Below are 21,156 nucleotides of genomic sequence, written 5' to 3' on the forward strand. Positions count from 1 at the left end.
TAATGTAGGATTCTAGTATTTAGAATTAGAATGTTTCTTTAAAATTGTGTCATCAGTGGGTAATTTGTTAACTCCTAATATCAAAAGTATATTGCTTGTGTTTGACATTTTTGGATTTCCTAATGTAATGTTCTCTTTTTAGAAAAGGTGGACAAGTCCTATTTTCAAGAGAAGATGACTTTTAACAGTTTTGAAGGATCTAAAACTTGTGTACCTGCAGACATCAGTAAGGATGAAGAATTTGTAGAAGAGTTTAATAGATTAAAAACTTTTGCTTATTTTCCAAGTAGTAGTCCTGTTTCAGCATCAACACTAGCACGAGCTGGTTTTCTATACACTGGTGAAGGAGACACCGTGCGGTGCTTTAGTTGTCATGCAGCAGTAGATAGATGGCAGTATGGAGACTCAGCAGTTGGAAGACACAGGAAAGTATCCCCAAATTGCAGATTTATCAATGGCTTTTATTTCGAAAGTAATGCTGCACAGCCTACAAATCCTGGTGTCCAAAATGGTCAGTACAAAGCTGAAAACTGTCTGGGAAACAGAAATCATTTTGTTTTAGAAAGGCCATCTGAGACTCATGCAGACTATCTTTTGAGAACTGGACAGGTTGTAGATTTATCAGACACCATATACCCAAGGAACCCTGCCATGTGTAGTGAAGAAGCTAGATTAAAGTCATTTCAAAACTGGCCAGACTATGCCCACTTAACCCCAAGAGAGTTAGCTAGTGCTGGACTCTACTACACGGGTATTGATGATCAAGTACAATGCTTTTGTTGTGGCGGGAAACTGAAAAATTGGGAACCTTGTGATCGTGCATGGTCAGAACACAGGCGACACTTTCCTAATTGCTTCTTTGTATTGGGCCGGAATTTTAATATTCAAAGTGAATCTGATGTCGTGAGTTCTGATAGGAATTTCCCAAATTCAACAAATCCTCCAAGAAATCCAGCCATGGCAGATTACGAAGCACGGATCATTACATTTGGGACGTGGATATACTCAGTTAACAAGGAGCAGCTTGCAAGAGCTGGATTTTATGCTTTAGGTAAACTTTATTATAAAAGTAGGCTAATAAATAACTTTCCAACTATCCCAGGGCTCCTAAAAAAGTAAATAGATGCCATTTGCCCCCGGAACTGGTAAATATTTAGGTGTAGGCCGACATCATTATTTATATTAGTATTATTCTGTGAACCCTTATGTTGAATCTGTAATATAACCACTGAATTTACGTGGAAAAGATCACCATATTATGAGTCATATTTATCTTTATGTAATTGTGTTTTGGAGAAGAATGACATGCAAAAGATGATAGATATCCCTGATAGAAGAATAGGTCTGATAGTAAGACTAACTATAATTTATTACACACCTACTATATGTGCTCAATACGTATATTACATGCATTTTCTCTATGCTTCACAACAACCCTATAAGAAGAGTTAACATTAGGGAGTTTACTTTGGCTGATGTTAAAATTGATACCTGCCTTTTGTACATAGACTGTATATTTGAAAGCTGCCCTGTATATTCAAAAGATACCTTATTGCTTAAAATGAGCACTTTTCAAATGGACTGCTGTAGACATGTCAGTAGGGAAGGAAGGGCCATTAGTGTGATGGCTTCCAGGAGTATTCAGAAAAATTATACCGTTATATATCTGACCCAGTTACTTTAAGATTGAATAGTGCCAAAATACAAAATATAAGTTATTTCAATATTTTATTTACTTAGTATCATATAGCAATCTTGAAAGTTTGTTTAGTGTCATATAGCTATAACCTTAGAGAAACTTATATATATGCTGAACTTTATTGTTAAAGTTTCACAGTTTGAAAAAGTAAATGTAGCATTGATGGCCCCAAATGACATATGTTAAAACAATTGTGATTTTTCACATAAAAATTGGGAAATTTTATTTGTGTCTTCTGTAAAATACCTCAAATTGAATCAGTGAATTTAGTGTGTATTTCCTCCTCAAATGATCTTATCTGTTACTTAGATGTGAATTCAGATATCTTCTTTTAAGCTATGAGACTTTCATGTAATTTAGAAATGCTTAATTTTATAGTATTTAAAAGGATATTTTGGGGTAAGCTTGTAATTGCACAAATACATGTATTTTTACTTGTGTGTTTCTTAGGTGAAGGTGATAAAGTAAAGTGCTTTCACTGTGGAGGAGGGCTAACTGATTGGAAGCCCAGTGAAGACCCTTGGGAACAACATGCTATGTGGTATCCAGGGTAAGGTATTTAAATGTTCCTTCAGTGACAGGCAAGTTGGACAGCACACAAGCAGTGGGAAGACTTGAATAACTTTTCACGTCAGCTATTTTTGCCTTCACCAATTGAAATTTGAAATTCACACCAGGTTTATAAAAATGGGGTCACCTACTTTATATACATTTGAACAAAACACCTAAGCCAGGCTTCCCTGGTGGCGCAGTGGTTGAGAGTCCGCCTGCCGATGCAGGGGACACGGATTCGTGCCCCGGTCCAGGAAGATCCCACATGCCGCGGAGCGGCTGGGCCCGTGAGCCGTGGCCGTTGAGCCTGCGCGTCCGGAGCCTGTGCTCCGCAACGGGAGAGGCCACAACAGTGAGGGGCCCGCGTACCACAAAAAAAAAAAAAAAAAAAAAACACCTAAGCCTTCTCCAGTGACCAAACCATTTATTACTTACGTATCACATCTATGACGTTCAGATGATTCTATTTCTAAACACCAAATTAGGAACGTATGGGACTTCCCTGGTGGCGCAGTGGTTAAGAATCCGCCTGCCAAAGCAGGGGACACAGGTTTGAGCCCTGGTCCAGAAAGATCCCACGTGCCACAGAGCAACTAAGCCCATGCGCCACAACTACTGAGCCTGCGCTCTGGAGCCCGCCAGCCACAACTACTGAGCCTGTGAGCCACAACTACTGAGCCCGTGTGCCACAACTACTGAAGCCCATGCACCTAGAGCCCATGCTCCACAACAAGAGAAGCCACCGCAATGAGAAGCCCGCGCACCGCAATGAAGAGTAGCACCCGCTCGCTGCAACTAGAGAAAGCCCCCGTGCAGTAACGATGACCCAACGCAGCCAAATTAATTAATTACTTTTTTTTAAAAAAAAGGAATGTATGCTTTTGTTGTTGTTTGGAAGTAGGCTCTGTATTTTTTTTATTTTTAAAATTAAAAAAAAAATTTTTGTCCTTGTTGGTCTTTGTTGCTGTGCGGCTTTCTCTAGTTGTGGTGAGCGGGGGCTACTCTTCATTGTGGTGCATGGGCTTCTCATCGTGGTAGTTGCAGCACGCGGGCTCAGTTGTGGCGCACGGGCTTAGTTGCTCTGCAGCATGTGGGATCTTCCTGGACCAGCGGTCGAACCCGTGTCCCCTGCATTGGCAGGCAGATTCTTATCCACTGTGGGAAGTAGGCTCTTTAATGATGGGCATGAGAGCCCATGTTGCCAAGGAGATTCCTTAAGAATCCATCATGCCCTCTAACAAATACTACTGAATCTCGCGGATTCTAAGGCACACAGTTGGTCACATTTTCAGATCTCTGAAACCAGGACACATCTGGTGGTGGGTCATAATTTAATTGGCAGTGGTAGTACATAATATAATCATGCTGCTTACACTCAGTGGCATCTTAGAAAGATGACATATTCTAAACATCTCTTTGCCGTCTTGCCTCTTTAAAATAAAGTACACAGATGTGTACAGTGTACAGTGATGTGGATTTTTGGCCTACAAAATAGTACAACTTAAAACTTCAGAATGATCATTTGAAAATAAATTTTAACCTTAAACAGCCTTAAAAGGAAAAGCTGAAAGCCTAAAGAATTCCTTTAAAATGTACAATTGGTTAATCTCTAAATAAAACTCATTAAGATTACTTAAAACTTGTTTTTAAATGTCAAGGTGCTAATTTAATAATTTGTGTAAAAGCTGAACGTTCTCAAGTTGATATTTTTGTTGTACTGACATTAGCATATTAGGATAACAAAGAGAACATTTTTTTAACCTTAAAATGATAGTTTAATAAGGAATTGAGTAACATTTTATTTTGTGGCTCCTTAGAAATATCGAAAAGCAAGTTAATGGAATTAAGATGATGGAGGTTATATCTTTAATTATACTTTACTAATTTATGAGCTACTAAAGTTTAACGTTTTATTTGTTTAGGTGTAGATTTCTGTTAGAAGAGAAGGGACAAGAATACATAAACAATATTCATTTAACCCATTCAATTGAGGAGTCTCTGGTAAGTCACATATTGTAGAATATATATTTTCAGATATTACATAATTTGTTTTGCAATGATTTCTTAGTATAAAATTCATAGTATAGTATTTTAGATTAATAATGTATGGTGATAGAATGTAAAACAAGGGTGAACCCTAATGTAAACTATAGACTTTGGGTGATTATGACATATCAGTGTAGGTTCACTGATTTTAACAAGTGTGCCACTCTGGGAAGGATGTTGATAATGAGGGAGGGAACGCATGTGTTGGGGCAAGGGGTACATGGGAAATCTCTGTATCTTCCCCTCAATTTTACTGTGTACCTAAACAGTCTTTAAAAAGTAGTTGTCAAAAAATATTAACTCTGCTACATTGCTAAACAAAATATAATGGTTCAGAAGAGAGTTATGCAAAATCACCTAAAGAAACAGAATCGCTCCCAGGGCAGAAGGCTTGATGGAGGTGTTAAGACACCAAAAGAAGGTATGTGTGACCAAAAGGAAGTCAGTGAGCAAAAATGATACAAATGAACTTATTTAACAAAACAGAAACAGACTCACAGAAAACAAACTTATGGTTACCAAAGGGAAAAGGTGGGGAGGGGGATAAATTAGGAGTTTGGGTTTAACATACACAAACTACTATATTTAAAATAGATAACCGGGACTTCCCTGGTGGCGCAGTGGTTAAGAATCCGCCTGCCAATGCAGGGGACATGGGTTCGAGCCCTGGTCTGGGAAGATCCCACATGCTGCGGAGCAACTAAGCCCGTGCGCCACAACTACTGAGCCTGTGCTCTAGAGCCCGTGCCACAACTACTGAGCCTGTGTGCCACAACTACTGAGCCCTTGTACCACAACTACTGAGCCCTTGTGCCATAACTACTGAAGCCCGCGCCCCTAGAGCCTGTGCTCCGCAACAAAGAGAAGCCACTGCAATGAGAAGTCCACGCACCCCAGTGAAGAGTAGCCCCAGCTCGCCACCAACTAGAGCAAGCCCGTGTGCAGCAATGAAGACCCACCACAGCCAAAAATAAATAAATTTATTAAAATAAATAAATAAAATAAAATAGATAACCAACAAGGACCCTACTGTATAGCACAGGGAACTCTGCTCAATATTCTGTAATAAGCTAAATGGGAAAAGAATTTGAAAAAGAATAGATATATTCTTTGCTGTACACCTTGCTGTACACATGAAACTAACACAACATTGTAAATCAACTATACTCCAATATAAAATAAAAATTTTAAAAGTAAAACAGTAATGTATGGTGAGCTTAAAGGGGAGATCTTGAAGAGTGCTCGTTTTTCTTAAGCTAAAGCAAATTTGTGAAAAGGGAATCAGGATGAACTGATTTAAGTATCACTGTAGGCGAAAATGGGCTTGAAGAACTAAAACACTTAAATCCCTCAGCCTTCTGAACTTAGACTTGTATAATGTGTTTTGTACTACTAGTCTTTAACTTTTCACAGACAATATTTAAAATCTCAAAAAGGTATCTATATTGATAGTGTGGCCTGGGGTGGCCAAGGCCTCAGTACTTTGTGGAAAGAGCCCTGGACTAGAATGAGACAGAAGAGTTGCCATTATGGCCCTGCCATGAACTGTATTGCCTCAATCAAGTTGTTTAATCTCCCTGAGCCTCAGCTTCTTGTCTGTAAAGTGAATGGATTGGGTTAGATGATCTTTTAACTTCTAGCTTCATCAGGCTATATGCCTCTTGTGAATATTCATATGTTGAACTGGAATAAAGCTAATTTATAAACTCATGATTAACATAACTTCTCAAATTGAAGTAATTGTCTTCTACCAAAAGGAATTCTAACTTATAATTCATGTTTCTATTTTAGACGAGAACTGCTGAAAAAACACCATCATTAACTAAAAGAATTGGTAAATATTCTTATTAAAATAAATACTTTAATTTCATTGCCAGTTTATTATACTTGTTATTTATAAGGTGGAAAGGTAAACTGATTCTTTCAAGGTATATATCTTTGAGATGAGATTGCTGTAGACTTAAGAATTAATGAAGTGCCTATAAATTTAAGTTGGATATTTATATACTGGAAACATTAGTTCAGAGGTTGGACAGTTTTTCCAAGTTCCAGAGGAACAGCTATAGGCTCTCCATTGTTATTTCTGTTAAAATCACAAAAAGCGTTAAGTGTATTTTTTTTTCGTTAAGTGTATTTTTGTCAATGGGGTTTCTTTAGTTAGCCAGGATTGTGAATCCAGTGCTCTACTAATGTGCCATCACCATGATCAGCCCTAACCTTCCTGCTTCCTTATTCCATGCCATCTTTTTGCCTTCCCCAGCTTCTTCACAAAGGGGTATGGTTTGGTTTGTTTACCTCCTATTACCTTTTAGAGAGGTAGAGGATTTTTATCACAAAGATTATTTACTCATGATAGGCATCTTTAAAAACTAAAGTGTGCAGAGAAAGATATTATGTGAAACAAAGAAGATATCGTTATCCCACTTTTCAGATGAAGAAACAGAGAGGTTAAGTGACCTGCCCACGGTTACATTACAAAGCGTTAGTGGAACTAGGACTGTAAATAAGGTCTTCTGAATCCTACATCACACTACAGATCTCATTCTCAACGTAGGCATCATGTTTCAAAAATAGTAAAGTTTAATTTAGAATATGTGTGGTGATTCCCCACTCCCTATACTCATAACATCATCTATTTAGTATCTTAAGGATTAGAAGGCAAGAGAATACTATATATATTCATACGTATGCTAGAGAAGGAGAGCCAATTTGATACTATTTGATTAAGGTTTTGTAATGTGCATAAATGATACAGTTTAAGAAATCATTTATTCCAGCCTGTATTTTTGAAATTATCCAGAAACAAAGATTCTATAACATTTCTTGATAATGATCATCCTTATACTGCATACTATTCCTTTTATGACTAGTAAGACTCTTGCTCTGGTTTAGGATTAGTGTTTTTAAATGAAGATATAATTCATACAGCAAAAATTGCACCCGTATAAAGTATACACTTTAGTGGGTTTTGATACATTCACAGGGTTGTACAACCATAACTACTATTTAATTGCAAAACATTATCATAACCCCAGAAAGAAACCCCATACTCCTTAGCAGTCATTCACCATTGCAGCCCCTCGACCCCCAAGCACAAACAACCACTTATCTACTTCTGTTTCTATAGATTTGCCTATTCTGGACGTATCATATAAGTGGAGTAATAATGTGTGGTTTCACGGTTCATCCAGTCATATAAGTTCAACCCTTATCATATATGAGTACTTCATTATTTTTGATGGTGGAAAATATTCCTTTATATGGATAATACCACATTTTGTTTATCCATTCATTAGTCAGTGGACATTTGGGGTGTTTCCACTCTTTGGCTATTATGAATGATGCTGATGCTGCTATGAATGTTTGTGTTCAAGTTGTTGTGTGGGCATATGTTTTTAGTTCTCTTGGGTATATGTTTAGGGATGGCATTTCTGGGTCATGTGGTAACTCTATGTTTAAACTTTTGATAAACTGCCAGACGGTTTTCCAAAGTGGCTGCACCATTTTATATTCCCACCAGCAGTGTATGAGGGTTTCAGTTAGTTTTTCTACATCCTTGTTAACACTTGTCTGTCTCCTTATTACAGCCCTCCTAGTGGGTGTGAAGCATGTCTCATTGTGGTTTTGATTTGCATTTCCCTGATAGCTAATGATGTTGGGCATTTTTTTATGTGCTTATGGGCCATTTGTATGTCTTCTTTGGAGAAATGTCTGTTCATCTCCTTTGCCCTTTGTTTAGTTGGGTTACTTTTTTTTTATTATGGAGTTGTAATAGTTCTTTATATATTTTAGTTCTTTATACATTATACATATAAGTCCCTTGTCAAATATATGATTTGCAAATATTTTCTCCCATTCTGTGGGTTGTCTTTTCACTTTCTTGTTGGTGTCCTTTGAATCATATTACTTTTTAATTTTGATGAAGTTCAACTTGTCTGGTTTTTGTTGCTTATACTTTTGGTGTCATGTCTAAGAAATCATTGCCTAATCCAAGGTCACCTGTGTTTTCTTCTAAGAGTTTTATGGTTTTAGCTCTTACATTCAGGTCTTTCATCCATTTTGAGTTAATTTTTGTATATGGTATGAGGTAGAGGTCCATCTAACCATCACCCAGATCAAGATATAGAACATTTCCACCACCCTGGAAAGCTCCTTCAGGCCCCTTCCCAATCAATATCCACCCTCAAGTTATATTCTGACTTCTATTACCATAGATTAGATTTGAACATCTTAAAAATGTAATCATACAGTATGCACTCTTTTGTCTCTGGTTCATCATTATGATGATGTTTTGTTTATCGTATCTATGTGATTGATCCATGTTGTCTGTGGCAGTAGTTCATTTTTCTTTCTTGCTGTGTAATATTTGAATATACCAGAATTTACTTATCCATTCACCTGATGATGGGCATTTGAGTTGTTTCCAGTTTGGCCCTGTTATAAATACACTGCTGTGAATATTCTTGTGTATGTCTTTGGTGGATATATGTACTCATTTTTAATACCCAAGAGTGGGGAAGTTCCTGGCGGTCCAGTGGTCAGGACTCAGCGCTTTCACTGCCGGGGCACAGGTTCAATCCCTGGTCGGGGAACTAAGATCCTGCAAGCTGTGTGGCGTGGAAAAGAAAAAGAAAAATACTGAAGAGTGGAATTGATGAGTCAGAGGAGAAGTCTCCTCTTTTAGCACATCACTACACAATCTGTATTCCTACTTTGAGTGTCATTAAAGTGACTTTCTATTTGCTTTCTTGCCTTATCTAGTCCACCCTCCCCCCAACTGCAGAAACTAAGTCAGAGAGATAGGAAGCTGATACATTCAAGGTTACAGACTGCATCTTCCTCTATTTCCCATGATTTTTTCAAAATAATTGCTGGTGATTCACTAAAGGCATCCACGCTTTTCAGAATTTTGAAGCGCTTAACCCTTTTCTTATCTGTTTTACCTTATCTTGTACTGTTCATGTAGTCTTTAAAGCACCTAATCTCAATTCATAATGCTACAAAATACATACTCATTGCATTTTCAACTGTTGTAAGATTCTGAAAGTGATTCTTCAACGCCCAAGTATTTCTAAGTCCTCTTCCCAAAGCAGCTTTGGTTTGGTGGTTTGGTTTTGATTTGTTGTTGTTGCTGTTTATTTATTTGGCTGCGTTGGGTCTTAGTTGCAGCACTCGGGATTTTTAAATTTTTTTTTGAGGCATGTGGGATCTAGTTCCCTGACCAAGGATCAAACCTGGGCCCCCTGCATTGGGAGCGCAGAGTCTTAGCTGCTAGACCACCAGGGGAGTCCCTGGTTTTGATTTTTTGCTTGTTGCTTAAATTTTTCTTTTCAATTATACTTTGCTGTTGAGTTGTGTTCATGAAAATAATTAAACTCTATGATCTTTTCCTCACCAGTTTTCATTTCAGATGATACCATATTCCAAAATCCTATGGTACAAGAAGCTATACGAATGGGATTCAGTTTCAAGGACATTAAGAAAATAATGGAGGAAAAAATTCAGACATCTGGGAGCAACTATAAATCACTTGAAGTTCTGGTTGCAGATCTAGTGAGTGCTCAGAAAGACAATGCACAAGATGAATCAGGTCAGACTTCGTTACAGAAAGGTACGCATGCCTGTTTTTAAAAAGCAAGACACACCTAACATCACTTCATTATGGATAGTATCTTACATGACTTGGTGGCCCATTCATTTCCCTCCTCTCATATTCCCCTTAGGATAAATGTTTTTTAAAACTTTTTATTATGAAAACTGTCAAACATACTCAAAAGTGGAGAGAATAGTATAATGAACCCTCACGTACGCATCGACCATCTTCAATAATTATCGACACTTTTCTAATCTTGTTTCACTTCTTCCCCCACCTTTTTTTCTTTGCTGTAGTATTTCAAAGTAAATCCCAGACATCCTATATATCATTTACCTATAAATACTTTGATAAATATCTAACAGATAGGGACTTCTTTTAACATCACCTTAATACTGTGTGTTAATCTGCTCAGACTGTTATAACAGTACTGTAAACTGGGTGGCTTAAACAACAGACATTTGTTTCTCATAGTTCTGGAGGCTGGGAAGTGCAAGACCAAGGTGCAGGCAGATTTGGTTCCTGATGAAGACTCTCTTCCAGGCTTGCTGATGGCTGCCTTCTCTAAGTCCTCACATGGCCAAGAGAGAGAGCACTCTGCTTTCTGTTCTTCTTCTTATAAGGACCTTGATCCCATCATGGAGTCCCATCCTCATTACCTCATCTAAACCTAATTATCTCCCAAAGGCACCACCTCCAAGTACCATCACACAGTGGGTTAGGGGTTCAACGTATGAATTTTGGGAAGACAGACATTTAGCCCATAACATACTATTGTCACACTTAACAAAATTAACAGTAATTCCATATCATCTGAAATTCAGTTGGTTTTAATTTTCCTCATTGTCTTAAAATGTTTTTTCAGTTCATTTGTTCTACTCAGGGTCCAAGTAAGATCCAGTGATCCATTCATTTTAAAAGTGTGAGTTTATGCTTTATTTTAGATAAAGAACAACAAAGACTAACTTTTATCGTTGTGTGTAGACTATAAGTTTTGTAGTTGAAACTCTTTGGATTTAGAGTGTTCTGCAACTTTTCATATGATGTAAATATATAAAGGGGTCATATTGCTAAATAGAGCTTGAATTAATGGCATCTTAATACTATGAATCATGTATAGAAAGTGTATTAAATAATGTAGAAGAGAAGTATATAACCTCCTTTTAGGAAAAAGAAAGATAAAAAATACAAGTTTCTCCTTTAAGGATGACAGCTACTCTAGAGCTTGCCAGCAACATTGGAGGTTAAAGAAAAGGTTTCAAACTGAATACATTCTTGGGGTACTTTATTATAATCGTTCTTTAAGCTTTTGACCACCTGTATCAAAAGATGAGAACTCTCCAAGGGCTAATGAACCTAAAAGTTCACTTTTTTTTTTTTTTTTTACCTTAAAGACCCTTTTGATCTTTAGGTTATTTCAGATGTTTTTGAAACATTATTCAGATAATTACATAAGTCATAAAACAGTATAACATTAATGATGTTTTAAATTACATTAGTTGATGTAAAAGATTCAGCAGAAAGCATCTTTTCCTTAAAGATGCATGTATTTTAAACCTATAATAGCTCCACGTGTCTTGGTGATAGTGAAACAAACCATTTACTTCGTGATACCAGTGATTGTGCCATTCTCCCCTTAACCACAACTCAAGCTTAATTAAGTTTAACAATAAGGTGTTAGTTTTTATACCTGAAGGTGTTTACAACAGAAAGATTTAGTGGGTTGCAGTAGAAAGAGAACAGGGGACAGAGTGCATTGGGGCATGTTTGTCCTCTATCCAACAGGAGTTGGTGGGGAGTTCTTATTACTGAGACTACAAGCCAGGGTAGTGTGGGAAGGAGGGCCTAAACAAATGCCAGCTCTCAGGGGCACGGGTTAGAATTCATCAGATGATTTCTTCTTAGTCTCACAAAATTGAGAGGCAAGTAATTGTTACAGGCTGTCTTCTCATGGAGGACTGCTGTCTATTTCTCTTCCCCAAAGCTGATGAGGAAAGACTGGCACTAAGAATCTTTTAATTCTATACAAAATAGAGAGTGGGCCTAATTGAAGTAAAACAGATGGAAGTTATTAGAAAAAAGTACAATGTTATTGTTACTCATTGAGAAATCCTAGATTCAATACTAGTTTTTATCCCATTGGCTCTGTGACAGAGAATACCCCAGTCTTCTAAAGATAGTACCAAATTAGTATCTTTTTTTCTTTCTTTTTAGAAACAACATAGTATGATACAAAGCCCTTTATTTCATGTGTGTGCTAAGGCACTTGCTTTAATCCTTATGTGTATATTACAGAACATAATGTAAAAATCAAATAACCCATACACATTTTTTATCAGTCTGTCTTTCCACATGAATCTGCTCTGATAGGAACATTAACAACATCAGTTTATTCTAGAAGTGGTTTAAAATAATGTAGTAAAAATATTAGCAAATAACATCAAAGATGATCTAGCTGTTGCCTTTATTGCTATGTGCCAGAACCTCCCGACCTAGAAGGGGGCCTTGTAGAAAGTAGAAAGGGAAAGGTACCTCAGGAAAGGAAAGAACCTAGTAGTTACTCTAAAGGCTAGAGTGAAGTAATTGCCAGAGGTAAACTATTAGTCTGGAAAGAATGCCCAGACCATCACCATCTCAAGTAAGTGTCTGTATGCAAGCCTGAAATAAGGTAGGAAAAGTGGAGTTAATGATATCTGTGTTTGGTAGGCATGACATTTCATCCATTGTGGTCTGCAAACATGGAATCACAAATAATCGGAATGAAAGGAACCTTAAAGATCATACAAAATTTTCATTACTTCAGAGAAAACTGAACTGCAGATATGCTGTTACTCAAGGTCACTCAGATAGTTGGGAGTAAAATTCAGGTTTCCTGACTTCTGGTCCGGTGTTCCTGTTTTTTTCTTGGTTTTTTTTTTTACTTTTTAAAAAATTGTGGGGAATTCCCTGGCGGTCCAGTGGTTAGGACTCGGCGCTTTCACTGCTGAGGGCCTGGGTCCCATCCCTGGTCAGGGAACTAAGATCCAGCAAGCCACGCGGCGCAGCCAAAAACAAAACAGTTGTGGTAAATACACATAAAATTTACCTTCCGAACCATTTTTAAGTGTACAGTTCAGTAGTTTTAAGTACATTCACACTGTAGTGCAGTCAATCTCCAGAACTCTCTTCATCTACAAAACTGAAACTCTTTACCTATTAAACAACTCCCATTTCCCCCTCCCCTGGCAACCACCATTCTGCTTTCTGTCTCTGTAAATTTGACTACTGGAGGTATCTGATCCAGTGTCCTTTTTTATTCATTGTGGCATTACATCCAAAAGTAATGTGTAAATTACTTAATTGTCTTCCTTTTTTTGATTTTTCTTGGAATTACAAAGCTACCTTTTTTTTTTTTTTCCTGCGGTACGCGGGCCTCTCACTGTTGTGGCCTCTCCCGTTGCGGAGCATAGGCTCCGGACGCGCAGGCTCAATGGCCATGGCTCACGGGCCCAGCCACTCCGCAGCATGTGGGATCCTCCCAGACCGGGGCACGAACCCGTGTCCCCTGCATCGGCAGGCGGACTCTCAACCACTGCGCCACCAGGGAAGCCCTACAAAGCTACTTTTTAAAAAACACTGGGAAGGGGTCGTCCCCTGACCCCCAGGACTGGCCCAGGTGTAGAGAGACTACCTGAAGGGAAGGAAGCACAAAAGAGACCTGCTGTAGACTCAGGGCAAAGGGAATGCCAGGCTGGGACCTGTGAGCACTACAGGAGGAAACTCTAGCATGGTGGGACTAGCTCCAGGCACACAGGAGAAGTGCAAGAGGATTGGACATGAAGTTACTTGGATTCTTCGTTCTCATTTGCCTTTTTCTGCTTCTGCTGCATGATCTCCGAGTCCCTCTGCTTGTGGACGGCAGCAGAAAGCCTGTTATCTCAAATGCTTTCCCTTCACCAAGTCACTCTGCTTTTCCATATTCCTCTGGCAGGGTAGCTCGCACTGGTTACCACAGTCTTGGTGATGGCATGAATATATACTTTATTCTGACTTTTTTGGTCAGATGCTTCCATATAATATAAATCAGTTTATAATGCCATCCCTTTGCTTCTGTTGTTTCCTATGCCCCGAATGCCTTTTTCCTGTTTGTATACCTCATCTGATGCCCCACTCCACCCCCAGTTCCTTAAATCCATTTCTTGAACTCATCCTTCAAGGCTCAGCTCAAAGGTCACTTCTTTGAAGTTTTCTCCAATACCCATAGCAGAGTTTGCAGCTCCCTCTACTCTCTCTGCTGTTAAAGCAATTGTAACATCATTTTGGAACTGTCTTCTTTTCTCTCCTGCCCATTAGACAAGCTTCTTGGGGGCAGGCAGTTTATCTTCTTATCTCTATGTTCCATCTTTGAGTTTTGATTATGCCCAGGAAGTTGCCTTTTAAGAAAAAAGAGATTATATAATCCTTTTCTCCACCGCTAATCAAAAAAACCTTTCTGAAGCAATTCTGATATCTTTTTCCAGGTTAAAACCCTTCACTGGCTCCTGGGGTCCTCGGTGTCAAGTCCAAACTCCTTTACATGGGTTGCCAAATCCTTCATGATCAGGCTCCTGCTAACCTGTAGCTTCATGTCATGCTATTTCCCCCTCAGATTCTCTTCCCAAGCCTTACCCGTGCACTTGCAGGCCTGGTTCTGTCTCTCTCCTTGGAGCCTGCTTATGTCATTTCCTCTGCCCAGAACCCTCTTCTCCCATTGCTCTTGTCCCCCAAGGCCGTCTCCCTCTCCTACTTTACTCCTACTCATCCTTTAGGACCCAGTTTAGGTATAATTTTTTCTGGGAAGCCTTCCCTTTATGTGTGTGTGCACGGACACACACCCTTCCTGTGTTCTTCATAACACGTTATAATTCCTTTTTATCATCACACTGTATTATAATTTCCTGTCTGCTTGTGTTCCTTACTTGTCTATGAATGATTGGGAGCCCAGGGTCTATGTATTTGTTAATTGTTCTTTCTCTAATGCCTAGAACCTAGCTAAGTGTTCAGTAAGTATTTGTTGCATAAAATTAGACCACTGTTTCCCAAACCTGTTTTCAGAATAGTGTTCCCCAGAATGTTAAAAGAGATGCCATGAAAAATGAACTCTGTAGTTAAATAGGGAAATGCATTTTGAATTTCTAAGAGGGCATATATGCTTTATCATACTGCCCTGAACTTGATAGTCATGGTTCCCAAATGCCAGTGTGCTCAACCCCATTATTTTAGATTCAGTGAATGGGGCCAAGGAATATATTGTTAAAAAAATGCCCCAAGTGATTCTCATGTGAGGCTGAATTTGGTATACACTGGTATACAGTGATTACAAAGGTTGTTATAATATGTAATGCATTTGGAATACTGCGTAGTACATAGTAGAAGTGCTATATTACTGTTAATTGCTGCTGTTGTTGATGTTGTTGTCATTATAGTTATATATGACAGTGAAACACATTTCTATGACATATTTGTTAACATTTCACAAAACTTAGTTTGACAAAGGCTGAATTAAGCAAGAACTTCAGTGCCACCTGTGTATTGATGACACCCAAATCTCTATCCTTAGCCCTAACTTCTTCTGATCTCAAGACTTGACTCTCCGATTGCCTGTTGGACAGTTTTATATGAATGCTGTGCAAGCACCTCAAAAAATCTTGAAAATCCCAAACCTGTACCTCCTTGTATATTTCCTATTGGCATTACCATCCCCTTGTCAGCCATGCTAGAAATCTTGAAATCAACTTTATTTCCTTTCTTCCTCATCCCTCACATCTAGTCACCAAATCCTACTTGTCCCACTTCAGAAGTAGCCCTCAAATCCATCCCTCCATTTCTGGAATAAGCCATGCCTTTTCTATATGCTACTTCTTTTACCTAAGCCTTGCTTCTCTGCTTAGCAAATTGCTATTTTTAAATGTCACTCTTCCACTTCCCCCTCCCCCATCCAACAGCCGCCAACCCGTGAAGCCTTCCCCAGCTAATCTGAACAGAAGAACTTGTTCTGTGGTCTTGTCCCAGAGACTTTGTATGTAACTTTATTATAGCACTTATCACTTTGTGCTTACCTCCGTAGCCTCAGCTCATGTCTTTCTCTCCCACTAGCATGCGAACTACTTAAGAGCAGATGCCATATGTGAGTCATCCTATCTCCCAACACTTGATTAGTGTCTGGCACATAGTAGGGGTTCACATTATTTCAGTGAATTTAAACAACTAAGAAAGTCTAAAATTAACACTTTTTTTTCTCTCTTTGTACAGAGATTAGTACTGAAGAGCAGCTAAGGCTACTGCAAGAGGAGAAGCTTTGCAAAATCTGTATGGATAGAAATATTGCTGTAGTTTTTATTCCTTGTGGACATCTGGTCACTTGTAAACAGTGTGCGGAAGCAGTGGACAAATGTCCCATGTGCTACACAGTCATTACTTTCAAGCAAAAAATTTTTATGTCTTAATCTAACTACAGTAGGCGTGTTACACTCTTATTACCCTGATTGAATGTGTGATGTGAACCAACTTTAAGAAATCAGTATTGAATTCCATTAGCATTTGCTACCAAGTAGGGAAAAAATGTAAACTGTGATGTTATAGTTAGCCATCTAAAATTTGAATTTCTGGATTTTTCAGGATTTTAGCTGTATTATCTGTCCTATTTTTTCACTGTTGTTTAATTGAAACCCTAGACTAAGAAGCATCATATTATTATAACTGATCACAATTTGTATATGTAGTACACTGACTTAGATTTCTAAATGTAAGTGAATTAATCAACTGACTTTTTCATCCTTTTTAGATAGGCTTAACAAATGGAGCCTTCTTTGTAAACGTACAGATTAGAGTTAATTTCCCCAATCACATAATTTGTTTTGTGTGAAAAAGGAATGAACTATTCTACACTGGTAGAAAGATAGAGATTATCTTTAGATGTTTGTGTTTCAGGATTTTGTCCACTTTCTTTTAAAATTATACACATGTACTTGGGTGGATGATTTTTAAAAATGATTTTGCCATCGTTAAAAGGGTATTTAATGATTGAATACCATCTAGCCTACACGTACTGACGTGGAAAGATGTCAGAGGTATATTAAGTTTAAAATCAAGTGGCAAAACACTGTGTATAGAATGAGCCAAGTGAGGTGTGTGTGTTTTATATACGTATAGAACAGAAGATTTGGAAAGATAGGCACTAAACTGTTAAATGTGGTTTCTTTGGGGGGGGGATGGGTCCCAGAGGGGCTTTACAGGGAGGGACCTTTCACTTTCTACTTTTTTTATTTTGTTCTGTTTGAATTTTTTATAAGTCTGTATTACTTTTGTAATCAGAATTTTTAGAAAGTATTTTACTGATTTAAAGGCTTAGGCATGTTCAAACGCCTGCAAAACTACTTACTGCTCAGCTTCAGTTTTTCTAATCCAAGAAGGCAGGGCAGTTAACCTTTTTGGTGCCAATGTGAAATTTAAATGTTTATATGTTTTTCCTGCTTTGTGGATGAAAAATATTTCTGAGTGGTAGTTTTCTGACAGGTAGACCATGTCTTCTTCTCTTGTTTCAAAATAAATATTCCTGATTTTGTAAAATGAAATATAAAATATGTCTCAGATCTTCCAATTAATTAGTAAGGATTCATCCTTAATCCTTGCTAGTTTAAGCCTGCCTAAGTCACTTTACTAAAAGATCTTCGTTAACCCAGTATTTTAAACATCTGTCAGCTTATGTAGGTAAGAGTAGAAGCATGTTTGTACACTGCTCGTAGTTATAGTGACAGCTTTCCATGTTGAGATTCTCACATCGTCTTGTATCTTAAAGTTTCATGTGAGTTTTTACCTTTAGGATGATTAAGATGTATATAGGACAAAATGTCAAGTCTTTACCTAAGTTTTTTGTTTTCTTGTCTAGTGATAGTAGTAGATACTTCTGAAATAAATGTTCTCTCAAGATCCTTAAAAACCTCTTGGAAATTATAAAATATTGACAAGAAAAGAAGAGTTGTTTGAATATTAAAGAAAAAATAAAACTTGAATAAGAATCAGTATATATTAAAAAAAGAAAATGAAAGTTTAAAAATGCTTCATAGAACACCCAGACAAAGATTCTCACAACAACCTGTTGTAGAGGTGAGTGAGGCATTTTACTGTAGAGAAAAGTTTGAGAGTGGAACTGTTAAAAGTTATATTTTTGTTGTATTTTCTAAGAGAAAGAGTATTATGGTCTCTTAACCTCTGTTGATTACTACTTTGATATTCATTTAAAGCACTGCAAATTTAAATGAGAATTTTAAAAATCAAATAATGACTGCCCTGTTTTTGTTTTACTATGTAAATCCTCAGTTCTTTACCTTTGCACTTTCTTCTACTTAGGTTTAGTTATATATTCATTAAGTTAAATTTTACATGTATAGTCTAAGCTTTAAGTTTAAACTTAAATTACAAGGGGAGAAAAGTGTTAAAGTTTTAAAAATGTGTTTTCCAGGACACATCAGCTCCAAGTCAGGTAGTTAGTTCAGTCTAGTTGTTGGCCGAGGACTGAACTGTTTTAACATAAGGCTTTTCCAGTTCTGGAAGCCTCAGTTCATTAAAACTCTTTTAAAACTTGTATGTTTAGAGTTAAGCAAGACCTTTTTTCTCCCCATGAGTTGTGAAATTTAATGCATGAAGCTGATGTGGCTAACAAGTTTATTTTAAGAATTGTTTAGAAGTGCTGTTGCTTCAGGTTGTTAAATCACTCAACACTCCAACTTCTAATCAAATTTTTAAAGACTTACCAATGTTTGCCTTTGTTTGCACTATGAAAAGCCCTGGATCCTTCCCATCTAATTGTGCAAAGAATGATCACTTGCAAGGTCAAAAATATAGCCAGATCCAAATCTCTGCCTCCCCCTTCCCAAAATAGTTCTCACTATCTACATGTAGACATTCTTTTCTATATAAAGTTCACTCTAAGATTTCAAAAGGCACCACCTATTTTACTACATTTTAGTCATGCGAAGACTCAAGTTGTTTTGTAATAAATAATTATCTTTATTCGTAATAATCTGGTGTGCTGATCAAAAGCTGTGTCTTAATTTTTGAGAAACGGGTTTAGTGTTTATAAAATAAATTCCAGTTTATTAATTAGTAGCTTTGTATTGCCTTTCCTACTAGATTTTTTGTTTGTTTTTATTTTTTTTCCCCTTTGGTTTGGGGCTAAGATGGGGTAGGATGGGTGTAGTGAATGTATATGATGTGATTTGGCCCTGTGTATTATGATCTTTTGTTGTTATATTATTTAAATGTTGGTAGTTTTTTTCCTGTTTTCATTTTAGTGGATAAAATTGGTATTTTGAACTCTGAATGGAGACTACCACCACAGCATTAGTTCCACATATCGTACCCTTTAGATCAAAATCATTGTTTTATTTCCTGCTCACCCAGTTGTTGAATATGGGGAAAAGGGGTGGAGGGGTGGGAGAAGTAGGATAGGTTGTGTATCATTTCCATTAGAGAAATAAGAAAACAGGAGGGAATATTTGACAAATATGGTTATTTTTAGCCAAATCTACTTTAAAAAAGAAAAAAAGAGGTAACCATTTCTTCATCTGTGAAATGAGAATAGTACGTGTCTTACAAAGTTATGAGTTCAAGGAGGCCATATATGTAAAATACCTGTTATAAATGTTAATTCCCTACCTAACACTCTTACCTTCCGTGGATATGCCTTGACTCTGGAAATGTGGGCTAAAACTTAGATGATATCTTTCAGTGACTCTTACTCATTTTTTTTGTTTGTTTGTCATAGTCAAGATGCAAATTACAATGAACAAGTAGGTCAAGTCCTTAAAAATATTTAAATTCCTGTTTTAATAACTTGAAAAAAATATTCTTACCAAATTTAGTTGAGCTTTCCTAATAGAAACAGTTGGCTTATTCCCACTTTCATAATCAGTTTCAGTTTGACTCTTGTACACTTAGCACAGTGTGAACTTCATTTGCAGCATAATAGGATCATAGGGTGTCAGAGCTAGAAGAGACCTTAGAGAGTATCTAAATTCATCCCTCTTGTTTTACAGATAAGGGAACTGAGGCTGAAAGGTGAAATGATTTGTTCAAAGCTGTATAGCTAATTAGTGATAGCTCAGACTGGGTCATAGTTTGACGGTGAAAAACTTCAAGCTACCTCTCCAGGGAGGTCTCAAATGTTTATTTTTTCTTGTATACCATACCATAACCTTCACTACATATTAAATGATACTTTATAACTAATACAATAGGGCAATCTTAAATACATATAGCTTCAAATTGTACAATACTACATTAATGTTTGGGTGGTAAGATTCTATTTTGAAGTCTAAAGTTTGCAGAAATGCATATAGATTTTTTGGCATTTATTACATTCTTGTGTATCATTGATGTAACATTTAAAATTACTATATATTTTGTCATTCTGTCTATACTTAGCAACAAATTTGCATTTTTTATTTGATGTAACAAAGGCTTTAATGTAATTTTTGTTAGAAGAGTTTGCATTTTTTTCATTACTGTTATACTTTATCTAACCTGACAAAATGACTGATTCTTATGTCATTGTATTAGTGTTGTGAATAATCATGTGAAATGTGTGAGAAAGAGTACTATATTTGTGAATATAATTTTATGGCTCTTTTCATTTAGTAGAAACCTTTCCATCAGTATGGAAAACTAAGAAAATTGCTTTCTACTGTAAAATCTGGCAGTCATCATAGATTAAAGCTTATTTTTCTGTGAATAAAACTTATTCAATAAAGCACTATTCTTTAAAATGATATCTTATTACTTAGTTTCATTTTCTCAGAAGAAAATAAAATACTTAAAAATACTAAAATGTAACCTCCTAAATATACCCTATGCCATTGGGCCAGGCAGTAAGGTACACATCAAGTCAGATCATATTTAAAAAAAAAAAAAAGACCTCTGCTTTCAAATTAATTTATAGAATTCTATAAGTGCATAAAAAGTTAATTTTTAACATGTGTAAAAATATGAACCCCCCCCTCCCCACAAAGATTGGCCTGGTTGACTCAAGAGATAGTATAGTCACCATAACAAGGCTTGAACAAGCAAGAGACCTAAGAAGCCACTGCCCCTTTGAGGCAGGCAGCAGAGAAGGATTTTTGTGAGTCTGTATTGGCAGCTGCCCAGAGAGTTTCAGAAGCTACAAGCAAATCTGGTGGAATAAAAAGTGAGGGAATAAAGGATCTTTAAAGGGAGAGAGAAATTTAGAAGAGGGCTATTTCCCCTACCC

The 21,156-nt window shown here is 37.1% G+C and overlaps 1 protein-coding gene and 1 pseudogene across 5 annotated transcripts in view; one reads left to right on the top strand and one right to left on the bottom strand.

The window, feature by feature from the left end:
• Positions 1-20,920, top strand: part of XIAP (X-linked inhibitor of apoptosis) — a 45,048-nt gene extending 24,128 nt beyond the window's left edge. For all 4 annotated transcript variants that reach the window (XM_082864799.1, XM_082864801.1, XM_082864802.1 and 1 more), the window contains 6 exons: positions 143-1,051; positions 2,150-2,249; positions 4,174-4,252; positions 6,089-6,131; positions 9,696-9,908; positions 16,161-20,920. In XM_082864799.1, coding sequence (XP_082720925.1) covers positions 175-1,051; positions 2,150-2,249; positions 4,174-4,252; positions 6,089-6,131; positions 9,696-9,908; positions 16,161-16,354 — 1,506 coding nt within the window. In that variant the 5' untranslated portion in view covers positions 143-174 and the 3' untranslated portion in view covers positions 16,355-20,920. The remainder of the gene's footprint in view (positions 1-142; positions 1,052-2,149; positions 2,250-4,173; positions 4,253-6,088; positions 6,132-9,695; positions 9,909-16,160) is intronic.
• LOC309978370 (small EDRK-rich factor 2-like) lies at positions 13,712-13,874 on the bottom strand (annotated as a pseudogene). Its single transcript has one exon. The product of its transcript is annotated as a small EDRK-rich factor 2-like (transcript).
• Positions 20,921-21,156: the final 236 nt, after the last annotated feature.

Source organism: Leucopleurus acutus (assembly GCF_964270905.1).
Source record: "Leucopleurus acutus genome assembly, chromosome: X".
Taxonomy (NCBI): Eukaryota; Metazoa; Chordata; class Mammalia; order Artiodactyla; family Delphinidae; genus Leucopleurus; species Leucopleurus acutus.